Source organism: Orcinus orca, chromosome 1 (genome assembly GCF_937001465.1).
Source record: "Orcinus orca chromosome 1, mOrcOrc1.1, whole genome shotgun sequence".
In the NCBI taxonomy this organism is placed as follows: domain Eukaryota; kingdom Metazoa; phylum Chordata; class Mammalia; order Artiodactyla; family Delphinidae; genus Orcinus; species Orcinus orca.
Window position 1 is genome coordinate 159,307,243 of NC_064559.1, and position 22,614 is coordinate 159,329,856.

Consider the following 22,614-nt stretch of genomic DNA (forward strand, 5'->3'; position numbering starts at 1 on the left):
CCAAATTGTATTTTAGTTTTTTTTGGAAACAGTGATCGATTAAAAAAAAAATGCCTTCTCTGTGAAGCCTTCCTCCACATCTGCAGGTGGTGTTAATGCTGCATTCCCATGGTACTCTGTATAAGCTAACATATGATTATATATTCCTTATTATTTGTCATTGTAATTATTTGTTAGTATATCTTTTTGCTTCAGATAATCTATCTAAATCATATTTGTATATTTTCACAAAATCCCATACATTAAAATATATTTCATCCTTTTTCTCTGTTATAGTCTATGTCTCTATGTTCTAGCCTCCTCTTTTCCGTGTGCCCACTGTAAGACCAATAGATTATGTGGTTTTCTAAGGTCAACCAGAGTTAAATATTGGGTTGACCAAAAGAAAGTTTTGTTCGTTTTTTTTCCATAAGATGGCTCTAGTAGCACTTAGTTGTCTTTAACTTCATTCAAAACAATTTTGTTAGATTGTATGTGATAGCTGTCATATCAGTGTGCATTTAAAAAAAGACTTACAAAATTGGTGAATTTTTGCGTAGCCATTTTAATATTGAAGATGGAAGAAAAAGCAACATTTTGGCATATTATGCTTTATTATTTCAAGAAAGGTAAAAATGCAGCTGAAATGCATAAAAAGACTTGTGCAGTATATGGAGAAGGTGCTGTGACTGATCGCATGTCAAAAGTAGTTTGCGAAGTTTTGTGCTGGAGATTTCTCACTGGACGATGCTGCACTGTCGGGTAGACCAGTTGAAGTTGGTAGCGATCAAATCGAGACATTATTGAGAACAATCAACCTTATACCACACAGGAGATAGCTGACATACTCAAAATATCCAAATCAAGCGTTGAAAATCATTTGCACCGGCTTGGTTATGTTCATCGCTTTGATGTTTGGGTTCCACATAAGTTAAGTGAAAAACAACCTTCTTGACTGTATTTCTGCATGTGCTTCTCTACTGAAATGTAATGGAAATGTTCCGTATTTAAAACAAATTGTGATGGGCAATGAAAAGTGGATACTGTACAATAATGTGGAACGGAAGAGATCATGGGACAAGCAAAATAAACCACTACCAACCACAGCAAAGGCTGGTCTTCATCCAAAGAAGGTGATGTTGTGTATATGGTGGGATTGGAAGGGAATCCTCTATTATGAGCTCCTTCTGGAAAACCAAACGATTAACTCCAGCAAGTACTGCTCCCAGTTAGACCAACTGAAAGCAGCACTCAACAAAAAGCATCCAGAATTAGTCAACAGAAAACACATAATATTCCATCAGGATAACGCAAGACTGTATGTTTCTTTGATGACCAGGCAAAAACTGTTAAGCTTGGCTGGGGGGTTCTGATTCATCCACTGTATTCACCAGACATTGCACCTTTGGATTTCCATTTATTTTGGTCTTTACAGAATTCTCTTAATGGAAAAAATTTCAATCCCTGGAAGACTGTAAAGGGCACCTGGAACAGTTCTTCACTCAAAAAGATAAAAAGTTGGGAAGATGGAATTATGAAGTTACCTAAAAATGGCAGAAGGTAGTGGAACAAAAGAGTGAATACATTGTTCAATAAAGTTCTTGGTGAAAATGAAGAATGTGTCTTTTATTTTTTTTTTATGAACCAAAGGCACTTTTTGGCCAACCCAATACTTAAAATGTCAGAAACTATTTGCCCATTATAAGTTTTTCTAAAGTTTGTGTGCTTGGTAACAATATTCATGATCTAAATTTAACAAAACCAAAAAATTAATAGTATGATTAAAAATAATGTTCCCCTGTGCTTCTAACTTAGTGTTAAAAGGAAAAATACTAAATGTTTCAGTTAAATTATAAGTGATTATTTTTCTTGAGTGTTCATATTAAGAACTATTTTTGGGAAAATAATAAATACTTTTAAAATGCCTTATCTTGACAAATTAATATAGTAAAATTGTTAAGAGTGTGGTCTTTGGAATCAGATTATGGTCTGGTCCAGAAGCCAGATCTAGCTATCCTGCCTTAGATAAGTTACTTAACCTTCCCACACCTCAGTCTCCTCTTCTGTGAGTTGGGCATTTTTTTTTGGTACATACTTAAGGAGAAGCAAAAGAAGTAATATGTGTAAAGTACTTAGAACAGTGTCTGGCAAATAGGAAGTACTCAAAATGTTAGTTATTATATCCATGAAATTACCTTTTAATTTGTGTGTGTGTGTGTGATTAGCCCTATCTAAATGAAATTTTTCATAAATGCAATAGCTCTTTTGCAAAGGGAAAAGTTTTAACATAATGAATTTCAGTTTAAATGGTAAATTATCAAGTAAAACTTTACAAAGTTTATCATTTCCAAATTTATTCTTAGAAATGCTTCTTCCTGGAGTAAAACAGAGACCCTTTCTTTTGATGATTTAGGATTAAGGGCTTTTGGATAGAACAGTTGCAGTAGATGTAGTAAACCACAGTGGCTAAGAGTTTGATTCTGGAGAGAGACTGGATGAATTGGAATCCTGGCTGTGCTGTTCTTCAGCTCTGTGAAATTACTTAGCTTTTCTGACCTCTGTTTTCTTGTCTATCAAGTGAAGATAATATCTACTCTATAGAGTTATATAAAGACTAAAAATATTTTAAAGCACTTAGAGCACTACCTAGTGTTTAGTAAACATTACACAGTATTATATATTAGTATTCTTTTGTAATTAAAAAGGCAATGCACTTATGTAATATTGCTGTAATATTTTATTGGTAAATATTATCTAGTCTTATGTGAAGATGACATAAATTGGGAAGTTTTGCTAGAGTCTGGGTTTTCTGAGTTTTGGTCTCTTGGACCTTGATAAGTACAAGGAATTATGTCTTTTGTTTAGCCTGTGTATACTTTTTCTAAGTGTCCAATACAGAACCACATAAATATTTCTGTTTGTAAGAGAAATATAGAATGCAAGTAGATAAAAATATACTAATACTTCCACTAATGAAGAAGAAAAACAAAATATTTTTCCTTATTCTTCATTTTCATCTTACCTTTACCACTGGTACATGTTATGGAATTATAGAAGTGTATGTTGAACTAATGAAGAAATTTGAATTTCCTCCCTCTTTTTAAAAGAGATATGTTAGTGTTGTGATCATTGGTCCTGAAGGGCATATTTCGAAACTTCTCCTAACTAAACTGTCTGGCTTTTCTGGCTTAAAACTATTGACCCTGATATTTCATCCATTTTCTAGTTGAGGGGGAATGGAGATGGGCCAGCTTCTTGTCTCTATTGTACTATAAGCTGTTCATTGGTAAGATCTATATCTGTTTTAAATTTATATCCTGTATAGCACTTTAGTACAATGCCTAACATGCTGGAGAAACCATACATTTTTATTGAATGAGTAAGATAATGATAAAGTCTTAACATGGGAGTTTTTCAAACACAAAATTTGCATATAATAGATACACCTTTTTGATATAGGAGGTTCTTTTCAGAGAAAGGAATTTGAAAAGTAGTCCCTTCCAGTGCATGAAAGTAACTGGACACTAATACCAAAGAAAGGCTGTGTGAAGGAATTTCCTTCTATTTGGTTACTCTGCTGGAGTATTGACACTTTTTGCACAATTTATATATTTCCTCACATGTAACACAAAAAGATAGATTAGAGGCAGTGGTTGCATATTCTTGGTTTATAGTATATATTGTCTTTGGGTAGAAATATCTGGATAATTTTTTTTCTTACCATAGTTTGACATGTTATTTAATATAATTAAAATAAATAATTTGCCTAATTATAAGCTGTGGAAGAGTGTCAACATGGGAAATGTAATGAAAGTAGTAATTTTATAAATGATTTTTACATCTACCTTTTAATGCCCCCTGTCTGAGTACACATTGTTAAAGGCAGAATCTAATCTTTGCTTGAACTTGTGCCTGTTTAAATAGAACTCTGATAAAATGTAACCAGTAATGTTATAAAAACTTAAAATTTTTATGCCAAAGAAAATAAGAAACTAAGCAAAATTAAGACCTAATTTAAGAATTCCTAGTTTCAAAGAACTAATATACAAAATTTCTTAGCTGCATAGAATTTTAGGACATTTGGGAGCTTTGTTTAAATTCCAAGCAAAGCAAAGTCCCTTATCCTCCCCCAGGTTGTGCAATCTTATGGAGATTTGAGTTCCAAATAAAACACAAGGCATTTGGGGTCTGTTGAATATAGTATCACTAGTAATTTCTTCCTTTTAAACTGTGGTCATTTGTTTTTGAATTAATATATTCGGTAGAAAGATTCTAAAAGTAACTGAGAAAAGCATATTTATAAATAGAAATATTTATAGTAACTAAAGAATAATGCCGGAGTAATATCAATATGTTAGCTCCCTTTTCCTCTCTTTGTCCAGAGCAGCACTGTCCAATGGAAATATAGTGTGAACTATATGTGTAAAAAACTGCAAAGAAACAAGTGAAATTAATTTTAATAGTATGTTTTGTTTAATCCAAATCTAGTATGTATTTTATACTTTCAGGATATCTCAGTTAGAACAGGTACACATCAAGTACTCTATAGTCTCACTAGACCATATTATTGGACAGCAGAGGTCCAGAAGATGAGTGACTTTCGAAGGAATCATTTTGTTTATCTTAGCTTTTTTCTCATGTTCACTATTAATAAATGTTAATTTGTTATGTTGAAAGTATTTATCGTGGAAACTCAGATATTTGAAAAACCTATAAAAAATAAAAATCCTGACTCTTCCCTATTAACATTTTGGGGTCTATCATACCAGTTCCCTTGGATGACTACCTAAATGTAATTTTTTTTTTAACACAAATGGGAGTGTGTTATATATAGCTTGTGTTATATATATAAATTGATTCAAGACCATAACATTTTAAAATTTATTTTCATATGAGTGCCTATACCATATCCTTTTAAATGGCTGCACAATCTTTTATTATATGGATGCACCTTAATTTAATCATCTGCTTGTCAATGATCATTTCAGTTGCTTGCAATTTTCTGATTACAAACAATATGCATAGAAAAGGTGTTTATGTTTGTGTATAAATATTTTCATATGATAAGTTCATAGATGTTAACTTTCAAAGTAGATTTCTCTTGTCAGATTATCCTTTAAAAGAATTGTGCCAATTTATATCCCTACCAAGAGTATATGAGAGTTCCTCTTTTCCCATGAATTTTTACCAGTGCTTTAAATTGACAAAGACAAAAAATATTGATAAACCTAGTAGGCACATATATCTAGTTTATTTTGCTGTCTGTCTTGCTCTCTTTGTGAATTACCTGAGAATTATCTGAGTCTCCCTCCCCCCCATCAAACTCCCCACCCCTTTTTTGTTTGTCTCTTTCTGAATAATTTTAGGAATTATTCACATGTGATGGATACTAACTCTTTGTCATGTGTGTAGCAAACAGTGTTCTTCCAATTTGTCCTTTGTCTTCCACTTGTGTTTATGTATCCCCTGCTCTGTAGAGGCTTTAAAATTTGTCTTTTATGATTTTTTGTGGCTCATGCTCAGAAATGCCTTCGTCACCTATAAAATATGGTATCTTTAAAGGTTTTCTAGTACTTTTATGGTTTTATTTTTATTATTTAAAACTTTGATTTAATCTGGAATTTATTTTGAGGAAGTGGTGAAATATGAATTCAGCCTTAAAAAGGGTCAGTCAGCTTATCTCAGCAACTCAACACTTTTCATTGATCTACCTTCTCTCTGCTGATTTAAAATTCCTCTGAAGGAGTATTATAAATGCACGGTAAAGACTTACTAGGTTTATGTGGAAATTTATTAGTGGAGTTAGCAGTTAAATGAAAAAGAGTCTAGGCTAAATGCATGCCTTTCACCTTCATAGACAAGTTGAATTTAAAATTGTATTGCTTATATTAGAAATCAAGCATAGCTTAATGTTCAGTTAATTCGCATTTCATATGAAAATTCAAAGTCCAGAAGAGTTAAGTAACTAAAATATTATGTGAGTTCTGTACTATTCATTCATTCATTCAATCAATCATTTATTCATATGAGGAACTATTCTAGGCACTGGAAATATAGCAGTTAACTAGATTCGTAAGGTCCTTGCCCTCATGGAATTTGGGCTTTATTTGAGATGCATAAACAAGAAATAATGTACAAACAAACAAGATAATTTAGGATTATCTTAAGCAGATTAAGATTTGTGAATGGGATAACAAAGTGATGTTATGTGGGGAGGTAAAGTGAGGCTTTCTAAGACTCGAAAGATGGGAAGGGGCCGGTTATGTCCATATCCACAAAGCTAAAACAGTAGTAATCCAAATGCAGAAATTGAGGGGTGGGGGAAGGCATGATGTGTTTTGCTTTTCTGTGTGTTTTGCATGTCTATCGTACTTGAAAATTTCTCACTGAAATTTATGGGCAGATTCTTTAGTTTCAAGTCCTCTTGTGGGCCCCAGTGACATTCTATGTTCATAGCATTTATCATACTGCAAGTATGCCTGTCTTTTTCTCCCTCCAGACTGTGAGTTCTATGAAGTCAAGAACTTTGTCTTTTATCTCTATATTCTCAGTATCTAGTATACTGCATACTCAATAAATGTCACAATGAGGCATTATAAACATAATAAAGGCCGATCTGTTATCATGTGCTTTGGATCCTGTTCTCTCCCACCATTTCAGGAATCATTACATTCTTGTTCTAGTGTATGCAAACTCTGTCTCAACTAAATTCTTTTCATTAGGATTTAATCAAACTTAAACCTTTCCAATCTTAAAAAGCTTCCCAAATCCCTATGTTCTGTCTCCAACTATTGCATTATCTTTCTCCCATTCTCAGCTACACTCTTCAGAATTTCACTTATTTCATTTTCTTACCTCCTACTTACTCTTTAAATCTACTTTTGTCTGTTTTCAGCCTGAGATTTCCAGTGACTTTGAAGTTGCTAAATTCAGTTGACATTTTCCATTTCTTACCTTATTTGGTCTGTGAATAGCATTTGACACTTAACTCATAATTCTGCTTGTAATTTCTTCCTTGGGCTTCCTTGCCACTGTACTTCCATGGTTTTCCTTCTGTTTCTTTGTGGGTGCCTTATCAGTCTTTGTAGGCTCATCCTCTTCTGGATGACCACATAATCTTCAAATTCCTTAAGACTCCTTTGTTGGAATAATACACAATGAGAGTAATTAAGTGATATTTTAGTTCTCTCATAGTTGATGTCCTTGAGAATGGTTCTCAGCACAGGAAAAATGATATATAGGTGCAAGATAGAAAAGAATGAATAAAAACCTTGTATTCTTGAATTTGAATTTGGATTATCACTATGAACTCAGGATATATTTCATGTTAAAAGCATTTTCCCCTAACTCTTTCAACTTTAAAAGGCCTAGAAACAATGAATAACCCACAATGAGTGGCCTGGAAAAACATTACCCATTCAGAAACCCCAACTCCTTGGAGAAATGGCTGATTCCAGGTTTGGGAAGAAAGTGTACAAGAAGAGCCTGGAAGGTCTTCTCGTAACAGATAGTAAGAAGCCGTCAAAGACTATTATGACTGAATCAAAAGGAATCATGAGCCAGTTTGAATCGACCTTTTCACCTGTCAAAGATGGTACAATTTGAACACCAATAAAGATAATAACTGCAAAATATTGAAACCCGTTAATATGTTTGGTCCATGAGTTTATAAGTGATGCTGTAAAAAAAAGACACAATTGATCCCTTTTAGAGGAATGTAATGTACCAACTGATTATTTTGAAAACTGGCAGCTAATGGAAAAGAATCAAGCATTTATTCTTGCCTCTCATATAATGGCTCACTGGCAAAGCAAATAGTAGATAAGGAAAAGTGCTCTTCATAGAGATATTCCAGCTGTTAAATAAAGAAGCAATGATAGAATATCACCTTCTGGCAATCCTTAATGAGTTAATGGATTTAGGCATTGGTCATCATTGTCTACTAATTGCACAAAAAATGAAACAACAACCAAACATTTTCCTCCTGATAGAAGGACACAGTACCATTTATGAAGTGATCTTGCCACCAAAGTTTGACCAAGGTTCTAGATTCAACTCTCAATTCATAGAAAACGCAGAGGAACATGTTAAATGTCACTACAGTGTGCAGTTAGTAAAATCCAGCCTCTGGAAAAATCTACACAAAAATATCAATAATTCTTCAACAAATGTATTGCAAAGGGAGTAGATGAAAAGACTTCTCCATGATCAACTGAGTACCTGTCTGTTCCTCCCATAGCTTCTGCATACTTCTCTCACAACACAGCATTGTTTTGAAAATGGTCTTGTTTATAGGTATTTCCGTGCCATTAGATGTGTGATATATTTTACCTCTTTTTATCTTCTTGTTTTTAACTTTTGACATTTTAATAATAATGTGCCTTGGTGTGGGTCTCTTTGAGTTCATCTTATTTGGAACTCTCTGAATTTCCTGGATCTGGATGTCTGTTTCCTTCCTCAGATTAGAGAAGTTTTCAGCCATTATTTCTTCACAGTTTTCTGTAAGTAGGTTAATGCCACTATACATCCTGCCCTGCAACCTTTTTTTCATCCAACATGCTGGGTATCTCTTTCTGCATTAATAAATACTGCTGCATATTGTCATTTTTTGGGACTCTGAAATGTATTCTTCTTTTAATATATCTTAATTTAATTAATTAGTCCAGTACTGATGAACATGTTTCTTTATAATTATTTCCTAATATAAAAAATGTCATGCATTTCTTAGAACACACTCATTTGTACATATGTGCAGTTCTCTCCTTAGACTAGAGGTGGGTTTGTTGGGTCAAAGGGTATGTTCATTTAAAATTCCTATATTGCTCTACCACCTTCTAGAAAATTTAGACCTATTTTCATTGTCCTAGCAGTTGATGAGGAGGGTTTTATTATGCTTGAAGTCTTGTTCATCAGCTCTGAGCAAACACTAGTTTTCAGGTAAAGTAACTCTCAATCTTTTTTTCTTTTTTTTTTTTTTAAGCCCTCTCTTTTGGTGCCTTTCCTTGAATTATTTCTCATCTCTGTGTTGGCAGCAGGGACTATTAAAGCTGTGTAAGATGCAACTGGACATGAAGTCGAATAATTGTAGAGTAGTATGTGATTTTCTCATAGTAACTACCTAATACTGTTATACGTACCGTATTATCATATGTGTTTTTGAATAATAATGTAGAATATTATACCTCTTAAAACCTTGATCACATTTATACAAAAAGCCTGATTTCTAAATGTCATCCTATTTATATCTGCTTGGAGAAACTAAGATAATATTAGAACTGTCTTTTAACTTCTTAATAATGTTTCTGTTCATACTTGTTTATTTCCCAGTAGCCTCTTCTAGAGGAAAGAACATGCATTTTTAAGTCTGACTGAACTGTATTCTCATTTCGGCTTTGCCACTTATTTGATTGTATGTGAAAATCTCTTAACTTTTCTGGGCCTCAGTTCATCTGCAAAAGGGGGGTATATTTGATTGCTGTCTGTTTGAATGACTGCTCTAAGGATCAAATCAAACATTGTATGTGAAAATAGCATAGTGTCTAGCAAATGCTAATAATTCAATATTTGTTCATCTGTTTCTTTTGTGGTATGTAGTAGTGATACATAGTGTTTTTAGATATGTATTCACTATCATGTATACTATTGCCTTCACAGAAACCTTCTCTACATATACCCTCAGAGTCTCAATTTTGCCAACCGTCAAGGTTCTGCCAGAAATATAACAGTTAAAGTCCAGTTTCTGTATGGGGAGGATCCTAGCAATGCCATGCCGGTAAGAAATGTTCTTTACATTTCCTATTCTTCATATATGGTTCAAATAGACCTTTTTGGGGGCAGGGAAGGTAATCACTTGGTTGGCAGCTCTGAACTGGAAATGAATGTGATCTTGCAAACAAAATTTCTGACTTCATTACTTCCTGTACAGGTAGTAGTGAGTTTATTTGAAGTCTTATTTATTGAGGACTTGGTATATGCTAGGCACTCCCAGAGATACAAAGATGAATAAGACATAATCTAGAGGATATTCAGAATACATAAAATTTTAAAATAATGAACTTCAGAAGAGGGCCAGATCAGAATCACCTAGGGTACTCTTAACAGAGCAGATACCTCTTCTCTACTCTTCCATCTGTGATCCTGATTCCCCGCCTTTAGAATGAAAGGCCAGGTAAGGGAGGTGGAAAGTGGTGGGTAGTATTATGGGGTTGTGGTATAATTTGAAAATGCCCCCCAGGTGATTCTAATTTGCATGGTTCTTACCATCTTTGTTGAGAAACTCTGGCAGTAGTTCTTAACTTTGGCTGCATTTTACACTCACTTGGGGAGCTTTTAAAAATACCAATGCCCAGACAATCCCATTCCAATTACATTATAATCTCTGGGGTGGGATACCAGGCAGATATCAGTATTTTTAAATCTCCCCAAGGGATTACATTTTGCAGCCAATATTGATAACCAAGGTATGTGCTAATTATTAGAAGATTGGTAGTATAGGGTTTCAAAGGTATAGGTGTTCAGAGGAAGGAGAGAATGCCTCCAAGGTGGTTAAAATGTTCATAGCAGTGGATCTGTCTAGACTGTGGGGAAAGGAGAGCAATTCAAGTTGGAGAATGTCCTTCAACAGAGGTAGAGTGGTGAGTTGCCAGTGAGCCAGAGCAATGCAAGATAAGTCAGGAATAGTAGATTGAGGCTAGATTGGGGAGGTTCTTGACTGCCCACATTGTCATTTAGGATTTGTGGGACACTAGTAAATTCAGGTTCCATGAAAGTAGATTTTCAATTTATGGAGTAGGAGCACATCTATCACTGTAGATGTTCAACCTCTGAAAGAACCCTAGTGGAATGAAAATGCGCTAAGAACAGGTGCACTGTTTACAGAGTTTTATTTTAGCCTTCTATGGCAGTCATTTGAATCAAGTTCTTTTGATTTTCTACAATACTTACTAAGAAAACTATATATTTTCCTTTCCACTGTAGCCTCAATTTCATCAACATTTATAGATCTTGATAGCAGCAAGCACAAATTATTCATCTTTGTATTCTTCTATGGCAGCTGTTCCAGATCCTTGCATGTAATACATGCTGAATAAATATTTGTTCAATAAATGTAGAATTTATTTTTGAGGTTTGGAATGAGCATTTCATGCTTTTTACTAGCTCTTCATTTTTGCCGAAGGAATGAATGCACTAATCATAGTCAATGAAAAGATGCTGGATTGTGAAAATAGATGGCTCTGTTATCCTATATGTGAATGGCCATATGAATTTGAGCTTATGACAAATGTAGTATATGTAAAATAATTTGTTTTTATTTTTTGCCTAACAAACTCTTCCTTGTCTTAGCATACATATAGCCTCCTCTACAGAGCCCCAGCTGCGTCCAGCCATATCAGCAGTTATACCACTCCTTCATTTGGTGCTGCCTTAGTGTCTTCTCACTTTTTTTATGGGCTGTTTCATTTTATGGTTATATGCTTGTTTCTTTATCTCAACCACTAGACTGTGAGCTCCTTGAGGGCAAGGACCATGTCTTACTCATATCTGTATCTTGCCTATCATAGTGCTTGGCATAATTGATGCTCAGTCTATGTTGATGAATGATTAAAAATACATGTTAAATGGTCAAAGGAACACTTTTCACTTTATATCATTGCATGTTATGAAAATAAGTTACTTTTTGAAAAACAATAGCTTCTCAGAGGGAAAAAAAGGTACTGCATTCCTTTCTCTTGTGTATTATTAGTGATATGAAAATATAATGCTTTTATGTTTATGTGAGTGGCTGGTTTGAAATAATGTATAAACACAGACACATTATATTTGCTTATTTTTTTAAAAATGAAGACTGTCCAAATGAATCTTAAGATAATTTTTTGATCATACAATGTTGATATGATAAAATCATAAACTTCATAATTTTGGCACTGGAACAGCATTTTTATAAAAACATAGTAAGGTAGTCTTAGAAATTGATGAAATTAACATATACAGGAGAGTCATAATTATTACACTTTTGCATACCCTTAAAATAAAAGGACCTGCTTGAAATGTTGCAAAAAGAAACACAGATATCTGTTATGTTCTTTTTATTTAAGGATGGTGCAACTTAACCCCTTTGTATAAGGAGTAAACTTTGAGTTGTTTTACCAGTTGTGTGATAGAAGTGTGATGACATGTCCACATACCTATTCATGCATGTGTAGAGATGACTGGCCAGACTTAGAAGTTTAATCTATGACTAGATAACATTGTAAGCCTGTCACATAGTAATCATAGCTATGACCTTGACATCATTAAGCCATTTATGTAATCTGCTGCCCTAATTAACCATAGTATTGCTTGGTAGAATTCGAGAGGCAGATATACAAGACTGAATTATTTTACCTCTAAACCTTCTCCAAAGTATTGTAGTAGTAGTGTATTTTTTTTTAATGTGGTGGATTTGAAAAAAAACAAACACATAAATAAGAATATGAGAATGGAGCTCCTCTTCCATTGTAGAGTAGCTTGCAGGGAGTACTGGAAGTTAAAGGGTACATAGCTTGACCTAAATTAGAGTATTTTAATATCATTTATAAATAATTTATATTTGACGTTCAGAATGACTGTTGTTTTAGTGGAGAATCTACCAATTTATATAGTAGATATATGCCACCATTCTAGGATCATATTTCTTATGTAAATTCCAAATGATGTGCTACATCTAGATTTTAAAATGAATTCTTTACCTTCTTTAAGAAAAAGGAAAGAAATGTACCTTATTGCCCAATAGATATAAATATAATGGATAGAAACTTTTTGAATGTTTGAATGTCAGATGGGTCTATAGTTGAAAAGAAATTTACAGTTAAGCAATTGAACGTATAGGCACATTGTTCTTCATTGGGCTTATTTTGCCCATTGTTCTCAGTTATTAAATCAGACAAATTCTTACATAGATTTGAAACATCCAGCATTTATTACAACAAAGTTTCAACATGCTGTTATTTGTTACAGGTAATCTTTGGTAAATCTAGCTGTTCAGAATTTTCAAAGGAAGCCTATACAGCCGTAGTATATCATAACAGGTACTGAATTCAAATATTTCTTTCAAAGTTTCTCACTTCTCAGTGGCATTGTTAGCACTCACGTTAGTGTGTTTACCAAATGCTTTGCTGCACTGGATGTGCAAATTCAAGACAGCTGACATCAAAGTTATAATTTTCAACCTGTAGATGCACATTCTCTCCGTAGACATCTCAAATATAAGACTTTATGCACAAAACATCTTTTCTGTCAAATTCTCTGATCCTTTCATTTTTATTATATTGTTACTGATTATCATTATGGCCTCTGGTCCTTTGGTCTTTCCCTGTTATTTTCACCTGACACTTTGTAGTTTTACTTAACTCTTTACTAAGCTTGCACTCATTAGTCAGTTAAATTGGTGCAACATCCAATAAATCTTCGACTCAGTGACTTTCCCTTTTACTTCTTTGGGAATTGATTGTTAACTCTGGATAAGCTTTAACTTCTGCTTTCTTTCCCCTCCTCCTCTTCCTCCTGCCCTCCCTCCCCATCCCCCTCCTTCACCTCCCTCTCCCCCTTCTTTTGTTTTGATTATCGAATGCTATTGGAGAAAAAACACAAAATTGTGTCAATCAGGGCTGCCACAAATTGATGTTATTTTATCATATGATGGGGCTACAGTAATTTATTTTATCGCATTTTATCTTCTTTTGGCCCCTCTGTTCTTTGGTAAATTTTTTTGTCGTCACTTTTTTACCTTCTCTCCCATTTGGCAGTAGCTATTGTAAGCTTTTCTTCCCCTTTCTCTAGCTCCTACTTCTTTTCTGTTTGCTTTAACTCTAGTGTTCCTACTTTATGAAGTTGATTGAGACCATCTAACTTGAGATCTATCAACTTCTATGCTCTTCACCTCAAATTGTCTCCATGCAGATCTGCCTTTCCTCTGTTTCAAAGGTGGTAATGGCGCACACCTTCCTCAGTGTGGATCTTTTCATCTCTGCTCTCAAAACGATCTTATCCAGGCTCTTCAGAATGTGACTCCATCAGTTATTCCTTTTCTTGCATCATCAGTCTTCTGTTTCATTGGCTCCATCTCTTATTGCCACAAAATTTGTTTTCTATACTTAAAAAAAAGTCTTTCTTCAGTGCTGTTGTGTAGCATGGTTTTTCCTTACCCTCCTTAAAACTTTTCTTTCTCATATTTATTTTATGACCCTCTCTTGGTTTCCTTTTATCCCTTTGAACACTTTTTTTTAATAGTAATTATTCTAATTTTTCTTTTTCTTTAAAACATAGGCCTTCCACACAAAATACGAAAGTTTTGCCTTTATCCTTCTTTTTCTATAATATTCTCTCCCTAAATAATCTTATATGTATTTCCAGAGTTACATTCAATGAAAATACTACTACTTTTACATTTATGTGGATTGTTCGCACTGTTTATTTTCTCTCATAACCTTCTTTCTGAGATACAGATGTGTATTTTTAGTGGCCTTTTAGACGTATTCATTCGAGTGCCTGCTGCCTTCTCAATTTCCATGTATTTGTTGTCGACTCTTCCTAAGCCAATCGCTGTCTGACTCTTTATTTTTATTAATCGTACTACGATTTTTCCAGTTGCTCTGACTCAAAGTGTAAGACATTCTTGCCTTCCTTCTTATTTTGTCTAATATACAATCATCTTTTACATCTTGATGATTGTATTTCTGCCTCATTACCAAGCATATCTTGTGCTGTCCTGTTTCTGGGCCTTTCTTGGATCTTTTTTCTGTTGTAATACTGGTTCCCTCTAATTGAACTCCTACTCATACTTTAAGGCCCATATCATATATCTCTTCCTAAATGACAGTTCCCTGATCTAAAACTTGAAGTAATCAATTCAGCTCTGTTCTTGAAGCACTTAACCTTATATGCTGTACACTAGGGGTCGGCAAACTTTTCTAAAAAGGGCCAAATAGTATATCTTTTAGGCCTTGTGTGCCATCTGGTCTCTTGCAACTACTCAACCTTGCTGTTGTAGTGCAAAAGTAGCCATGTACAGTAAATTGCAAATAAATGGGCATGGCTGTCTTCCAATAAAATTTTATTTATGGACCCTGAAATTTGAATTTCATTTAATATCTCAAGTGAAATATTCTTTTGAATTTTTTTAAGCACTTAAAAATATAAAAATCATTTTTAGTTTGTAGGCTTTACAAATGAAGTAGTGGACTGGATTTGGCCTGTGGCCATAGTTTGCCAACCCCTGCTTTATAGCATAGCTATTGATATATGTGTGTCTTACTTATATTTTTACTGAATTATATATTTTTGAGGGTTATTTTTCTTATGTTCATCTTTAAAACCACCACAAAAGTAACACAGTGCTTAGCCTAATGGTGGGTAATTAAAAATACTTGTTGATGAATAACTCGTAGATGTTTAATTTTCCATAAGAGCCTTTACATAATATGATTTCAGGAAAGAAATGAACTAAAGCACTAGAAGCCAGAAAAGATATTTATAAAGAAGGTTGTATTTTCTAAAAGTATCTCAGTTTGTGGCTAGGTCTTTATTTTGTTGCTCTTAGCGTTAGTAGAATTAAAATGATACAGTCTAACATTACTAGTAAATTCAACTTTCTCGTAACTCAGTGGTGATTAGTGAGATCAGTAATAAGATCTATAGCATCTTTTATTCACCAAAGTCATCAAATTCTCAGATGGCTAGCATTAGCTACCTTTCTTACGGGTATTAAAAGCCTTATGCCACTTAATTTTTCTGTGATCAGATCTACACCTGTTAGCATTTTTGAGGCTTATTTGAGATGGAAGAATATTTGACATATTTAGCATCAGAGAAAAATCCCTAACTGGTGGGATGGGCTTCACTTTAAAGGTAGTTGGAACTATATGGTTTGGCTGTATTTTCATTGAATACAACAGAGAGATACTAACTGAATATGGAAGATGGGGATGCTAAGGTTCTATCCCTTTTAGGTCTATATCATAAATAGCAGCCATGCTATCTTATAAAAATGCTCTTAGGGCCCACTCTCAATGAATATTGAGATGCAAGTGCCATTGGTTTGATCAAATATGATATTTGTTGTATTCCTTAGTAGCTGGGAGCCCTTCTAAAGGGTGGGGCACATTGCAATTTGTGGGGATTCCCTGATTTTTTTCTTTTCTTTTTTCCTTGTCTTTTTTTTTTTTTTTTTTTTTTTTTTTGTAAAGCTGTCAGTCAATACACAACTGTCCATGTTTAGGTAACATTTATTTCTTTAGCAATGGAATGATAGATATAAGACATTGCATAGAGAGCCCATCTTGATACCAAGTTGTCTAAAGATTCCTTTTTTCTTTCTTTCTTTCTTATTTTTTTTAACAAAAGGATAATACAATTTAGTCTTACTATGAAGCTGTACTCCTATAACAGAAAAATGTTTTTCTATGGTATGGTTATAAGATATACACTTATAAAAGCTCATTATTTTTTTTCTATGTAATATGTATCCAAATTGGTTTATAAATATAGAAAGCCTTGCCCTAGTCTCTTCTCTTATACAGTTTCCAATCTAATGAAGATTTCAGCATCAAGGTGGTGATTATTAATGAATTTTCAAATAGTAGGATTACTCAACCCATTAATAAAAATGGGATGAGAAATTTCAGAAACAGTGGCAGCTCCCTCATCTGGAAGTAGGGGTTAGTTACTTTACTTAAGAGCTTGGAAATAAAAATATTTTGGACTAGAAGAAAAATTAAGCATGAATCCTGAAATTAATTTTAAAATTACTCAAACATACAAATGCAATAACTGTTTATTTTGAACACATTACTGACTATTGATGTTTTGTTTTGTTTTTGTATGAAGGTCTCCTGATTTTCATGAAGAAATCAAGGTTAAACTCCCTGCTACTTTAACTGACCATCATCACTTGCTTTTTACTTTTTATCATGTTAGTTGTCAACAAAAACAAAATACTCCTCTTGAAACTCCTGTTGGATACACGGTAAGTATATTTTGTTAAATATTTAGCCCTTTGATCTTAAATATAATTAACAATATTTAAGATAATTGGTGTTCATTATTATTTGAGTATTCCTTATCTGATTCCCCATGTTCGTTAGGAAGGGTCATCATAACAAGAAAATTCTCAATATAGTTAACCAGTGTCATTAATTAACTAACTAACATGTGTAAACACTTAGGTGTTGGTTCTGATTACTGTATATTTACCCAACAGTACTGTGTAAATGTAACAGTTTTAAGCATTCTTCGGAAGAAAATGGTTTGAACGTAAAATGATTAAAAGAGATGTAAATGTAACAGTTTTAAGCGTTCTTCGGAAGAAAATGGTTTGAACGTAAAATGATTAAAAGAGACCCTTGGCAATTAAAACCCTTTTTAATTGTCTTAATTAAAGCAATTAAAACGCCTGAGTATTTTTTGAAAATCATTACTATTGAATCACAAAAGTAAACCTAAGATGAATACATCAGAGTGTGCTACCACAATTTTGTCAGAAAGGCATGCCTTCACCTAAAAGAGAAAAACTAACATTTGATACATATCTTTTGTCTTCAGCTTATGACATGAATTTTTGCTAAATGTAAGAAAATAAGTTTATGTCATACTTCTTAGTTTTGTTTCCAACATTCTTATCTAATCAAATCTTTCTTTCCCTATTTACATTGACACTATTACCCCAGTTTAAAATTGATTCACTTTGTGGCCTTTTCTACTTTCTATTACCAACTTTCCCTTGGATAATGAGGACCTGCTATAGATTTAAGTATTGCATAGTTAGCTGGTAATGTTTTGGGGATCCTCCTTAAATATTGTTGGGGAAACTTCTTTAGAGGAATTATGAAAACCTATTATTATTACCTGATAATTAAATCCCCTTGGTGTTTAGTGATGTGAAACGAATTTGGCTCATACCAAGTTCTTAAAACAGATTTTCCAAGTAATTACTTTTATAACAAACATATTTAAATTAATATTGTTTCCTTTTTATTTAAAAGTGGATACCGATGCTTCAGAATGGACGATTAAAGACTGGGCAGTTTTGCCTACCGGTCTCACTGGAAAAACCGCCACAGGCTTATTCTGTACTGTCTCCTGAGGTCAGTTTCTCTCACATTGAAATTCTCCAGTTTGAATGAAATGGGCTTTTCATTACAAAGATAGTTTTCTCAAACTTGCTGTTTCTTCTCTCTCTAATTATGTATATAGTGAAGTAATAATATTATTTTCCAAGGGACATTAGCAGCTTTGATGATGACATATGTGACTTGAAAGAAACAAAAACATTGGGAAAATCTCAATCAAGAATCAGTAGCCACTGTTCAAAAACCAAAGTGCCTTTTGAGAGAACGGTTACATGATGATTACCAATGTCTCTTAATGCTTTGACTACAATTGTTTGTAACCATTAATCTGAAATGTGTCTTGTGAATGTTCTCCTGGTGGCATTTATTTTTCATTATAGAACTTTAAAAGTTTTCACAAATAAATTTATATTGTTTTTAATTAAAAAAAAAAGGCAATGTAAGGCTACTGCTCTGACCTCCTTTCTCACCATTCTCTGTCATTCTGCCCTGACTATATAGCACAGCGCCTTTGTTGTTCCTCATACATGAAGAGCACATTCCCATCTCAGGCCGTTTGTACTTTCCTTTGCTGGCAATGCTCTATCACAAGACCTGCTTCTTATTTAATTCAGATATCCACTCAAATATCCCCTCTTCAGAGAAGTCATCTATAATTACTTTGTTTTAAGTAGCAGCCTCCATCGCTTTTTATCCCTTTGCTTATCCTCATAATACTTATCACTGGGACTTCCCTGGCAGTCCAGTGGTTAAGACTCGGCACTTCCACTGCAGGGGCTTGGGTTTGATCCCTGGTCAGGACCTAAGATCCCACATGCCGTGGGGCACAGCCAAAAAAAAAAAAAACTTACCACTGACTTTATAGTTCATATATCTTTGTTTATCTGTTTATTGTCTACAGAGTATAAGCTCCATGAGGTTAAGGACTTTGTCTTTCTTATGCATTGCTGTATCTACCAGTGCTTAGAATAGTGCTTGGCTCATAGTAGACAGTTAATGAATATTTATTAAATGAATGAATAAAGACCGTAGGAAAGAAATAGGACAGAAACCCCCCAACCCCCAAATCTTTCATTCAGTTTTCCAGGAACATATCTTTTCAGTAAAATAAATTAGTCTTCTGTCAGGGGTAGCATCGTATTTCAAAAGGATATATATATATATATATATATATATATATTTTTTTTTTTTTTTTTTTTTTTTTTTTGCGGTACGCGGGCCTCTCACTGTTATGGCCTCTCCCGTTGCGGAGCACAGGCTCCGGACGCGCAGGCTCAGCGGCCATGGCTCACGGGCCCAGCCGCTCCGCGGCATGTGGGATCTTCCCGGACCGGGGCACGAACCCGTGTCCCCTGCATCGGCAGGTGGACTCTCAACCACTGCGCCACCAGGGAAGCCCCCAAAAGGAAATATTTTAAAAGAAAATATAATTTTATGGAAGTTATAGATTTGTTCTTAATTGATTTGCAGATTCAAGGTCACCTTTCTAAAGGGGGAGGCTGATGGTTTTCTTCTAGCTACAACGTGTATGTTCATATATAAAGAATATGGTGATAATTTGGATTTGACTATAGATACATAGTATGGCTGATTGATATGTGAGATTAAACTACCTGATTAAGTGCTTAAACTTTTGTATATTTTAATTACTATATTAAAAGAACAGTATATATTCTTAGCATCATTATTATATTTTGTTTTTATTTTTTATTTTTTTTTGCGGTACGCGGGCCTCTCACTGTTGCGGCCTCCCCCGTTGCGGAGCACAGGCTCCGGATGCGCAGGCTTAGCCGCTCCGTGGCATGTGGGATCCTCCCGGACCGGGGCACGAACCCGTGTCCCCTGCATCAGCAGGCAGACTCTCAACCACTGCGCCACCAGGGAAGCCCCATTATTATATTTAAAGCATAGTATATATTAATTTTAGTGCTTAATTTAAAGCAAGTGAGAGATAAATACTTAAATATTTGACTTTTATAGGTCATTGCTTAATGCAATTTTGTATTCACTTTCCTGGTTGAGGTTGAGCTGTCTTTGATTCAGAAAGTCAGAGAACTTCTGATATGTGTTAACTTCAACAGTTCTTTGGACCTTAGAATATGAAGCTTGCCATATAATCACACTTAGGTACTGAGAAACTAATTTCTGTAACTAGTGAACTATTGCTTTATTATATGTCACTCAGTGGTAATTTTCAGTGATAAATGGATCATTTTCTTCTTAAAACTGGGTAAAAAGGAAGGTGAACCTTTGTTGGCTTTGTTTCACCACATTTTCTTGGTTTTCTGGTGTTTCCCCCTTAAGTTTTCATGTTCTTTTCACTCTGAACCTGTAAGCGCTCTTCCCAGGCAGGATCACTGACTGCAGTTCTGTGAACAGTACTCTCAGAGTGGTGTAGTATGTAACTTACAAGAGGACCAAGATGCTCCTGACTCCTACTGCTAGTTGATGAATCTTAAATCTGCATCTCTGCTCACTCATTTCTTGCCAGTTATTTGTCTGGTAAATTAAAAAGCCTAGTGATGTCTTTGCCAGGATGTTCTGTAGATATCTCAGACATAAAATGTCCCAAACTGGACTCATTCTTGTTGAATACTGTTGGAACTTTATGGTGAGAGGCAAACCTTGGCCCCCCAATATGCCTCAACAGAGTGATTCTAGTGAATTTATCTCAGTTCAGTGTCATCAGCGTTTCAGGATTAGTGTTTATTGGGCTCCAGGAAGCAGATTCATGCTTACAAGATTCATACAAGATTGACATATAGACTAGCATGGCAGTTTATCATCTCTATTTGCATAGGTATGCAAAGATCAGCATATAGGATATTTTTGAATTTAACAGTGGTTACACCTGAGGATAGTTATACTTCTCAATTTTTTGTTATTTTATTTAATAATATAATACACACTCATGAATCCACCACCCAATCCAAGAGCTAGAACACTGACAATAGTTTACATCACTTATGTGCTCCTCCCTTACTCCATACTCTTCTTCCTTCTAACTACAAAAAGCTAGGCTTTAAAAAAAATTGTGGTAAAATATACATAAAATTTACCACTTTAACTATTTTTAAGTGTACAGTTCTGTGGTATTAAGTACATTCACATTGTTTTGAAAACTAGCCTCTTAAAACTACTTTTTTTTATTTCCAGCAAGAGCAAAAGTTTATTAAAAAGTTTATCTTCTTGGGCTTCCCTGGTGGTGCAGTGGTTGAGAGTCCGCCTGCCGATTCAGGGGACACGGGTTCGTGCCCCGGTCTGGGAAGATCCCACATGCCGCAGAGCGGCTGGGCCCGTGAGCCATGGCCGCTGAGCCTGCGCGTCCAGAGCCTGTGCTCCGCAATGGGAGAGGCCACAACAGTGAGAGGCCCGCGTACCGCAAAAAAAAAAAAAAAAAAAAAAAAGTGTATCTTCTTTAGAAATTTAACCAGAATATTCCATTCTGATTAATGGAGAATTTAGTGTATTACAAACATCAGAATATTAGGGGCAAATCAACACCTACCAAAATGTCTGGAATGGTGAATGGCCAGATGTGTTTGGAGGTTTCATGTACTGAACTTAAAAAAAAAAAAAATCTTCTGAGTTGGTTATACACCTGTATTTCCAATCATTTCTGGGAAGGTGGGGGCAGGGGGGTAAGCCAGGAATCAGATTTTGAGAATATGAAACGTGGAGCTGCAAAGAGAGATGTTAACAAGCAAAGAAGTAAAATATTAGGGAGAAAAAAATGATTTAAAAAAAGTACTACAGAGTTGGGGTAAAATAAAACTGAGTATAAATGGTCTGTATGGTAAGGAAAAGAATTCCTTGGTGATCTCAGCCTATGTGGGTCAGAAATAAAGTGGGTGAGAGGCCATTTATTTTTTTGACTGAGATACCCTCAGACCATTTTTCTGTAAGGTTTTTTTCCCATAGAATCTTTTATTTTTTAAATTTAATTTTATTATTTTTTTATACAGCAGGTTCTTATTGGTTATCTATTTTATACATATTAATGTATATATGTCAATCCCAATCTCCCAATCTCAATCACCTCCCACCCCCACCCCCCCGGTAAAACTACTTTTTTTTCAAAAATAAATTTATTTATTTATTTTTGGCTGTGCTGGGTCTTTGTTGCTGCGTGCAGGCTTTCTCTAGTTGCGGAGAGAGGAGGCTGCTCCTTCGTTGCCGTGCGCGCGCTTCTCATTGTGGTGGCTTCTCTTGTTGTGAAGCATGGGCTCTAGGCGCGTGGACTTCTGTAGTTGTGGCACACGGGCTCAGTAGTTGTGGCTCACGGGCTCTAGAGCACAGACTTAGCAGTTGTGGCGCACCGGCTTAGTTGCTCCGCGGCATGTGAGATCTTCCGAGACCAGGGCTTGAACCCGTGTCCCCTGCATTGGCAGGCGGATTTTTAACCACTGCACCACCAGGGAAATCTCTAAAACTACTTTTTAATTGAGGTATATATGTGCCTAAAGAATACATTGTTTACTTTGCTTATTTTATGAATTTAATGAAAAGGTTATGCTATAAATAATCCTCT

General features: G+C 34.7%; 1 protein-coding gene across 12 annotated transcripts in view; it reads left to right on the top strand.

Annotated features, from left to right (window-relative positions):
• Positions 1-22,614, top strand: part of DOCK7 (dedicator of cytokinesis 7) — a 208,158-nt gene that overhangs the window by 78,814 nt on the left and 106,730 nt on the right. For 11 of the 12 annotated variants that reach the window (XR_004477925.2, XR_004477924.2, XR_007473713.1 and 8 more), the window contains exons 15-18: positions 9,634-9,751; positions 12,976-13,046; positions 16,843-16,981; positions 17,997-18,098. Coding sequence is in view for 9 of the 12 variants with exons in the window: in XM_033408989.2 (XP_033264880.1) it covers positions 9,634-9,751; positions 12,976-13,046; positions 16,843-16,981; positions 17,997-18,098 (430 nt within the window). In the remaining 3 variants the exon portion in view is untranslated. Of the gene's footprint in view, positions 1-9,633; positions 9,752-11,322; positions 11,753-12,975; positions 13,047-16,842; positions 16,982-17,996; positions 18,099-22,614 lie in introns of those variants that run through there. The other variant, XM_033408990.2, reaches the window with a different exon arrangement.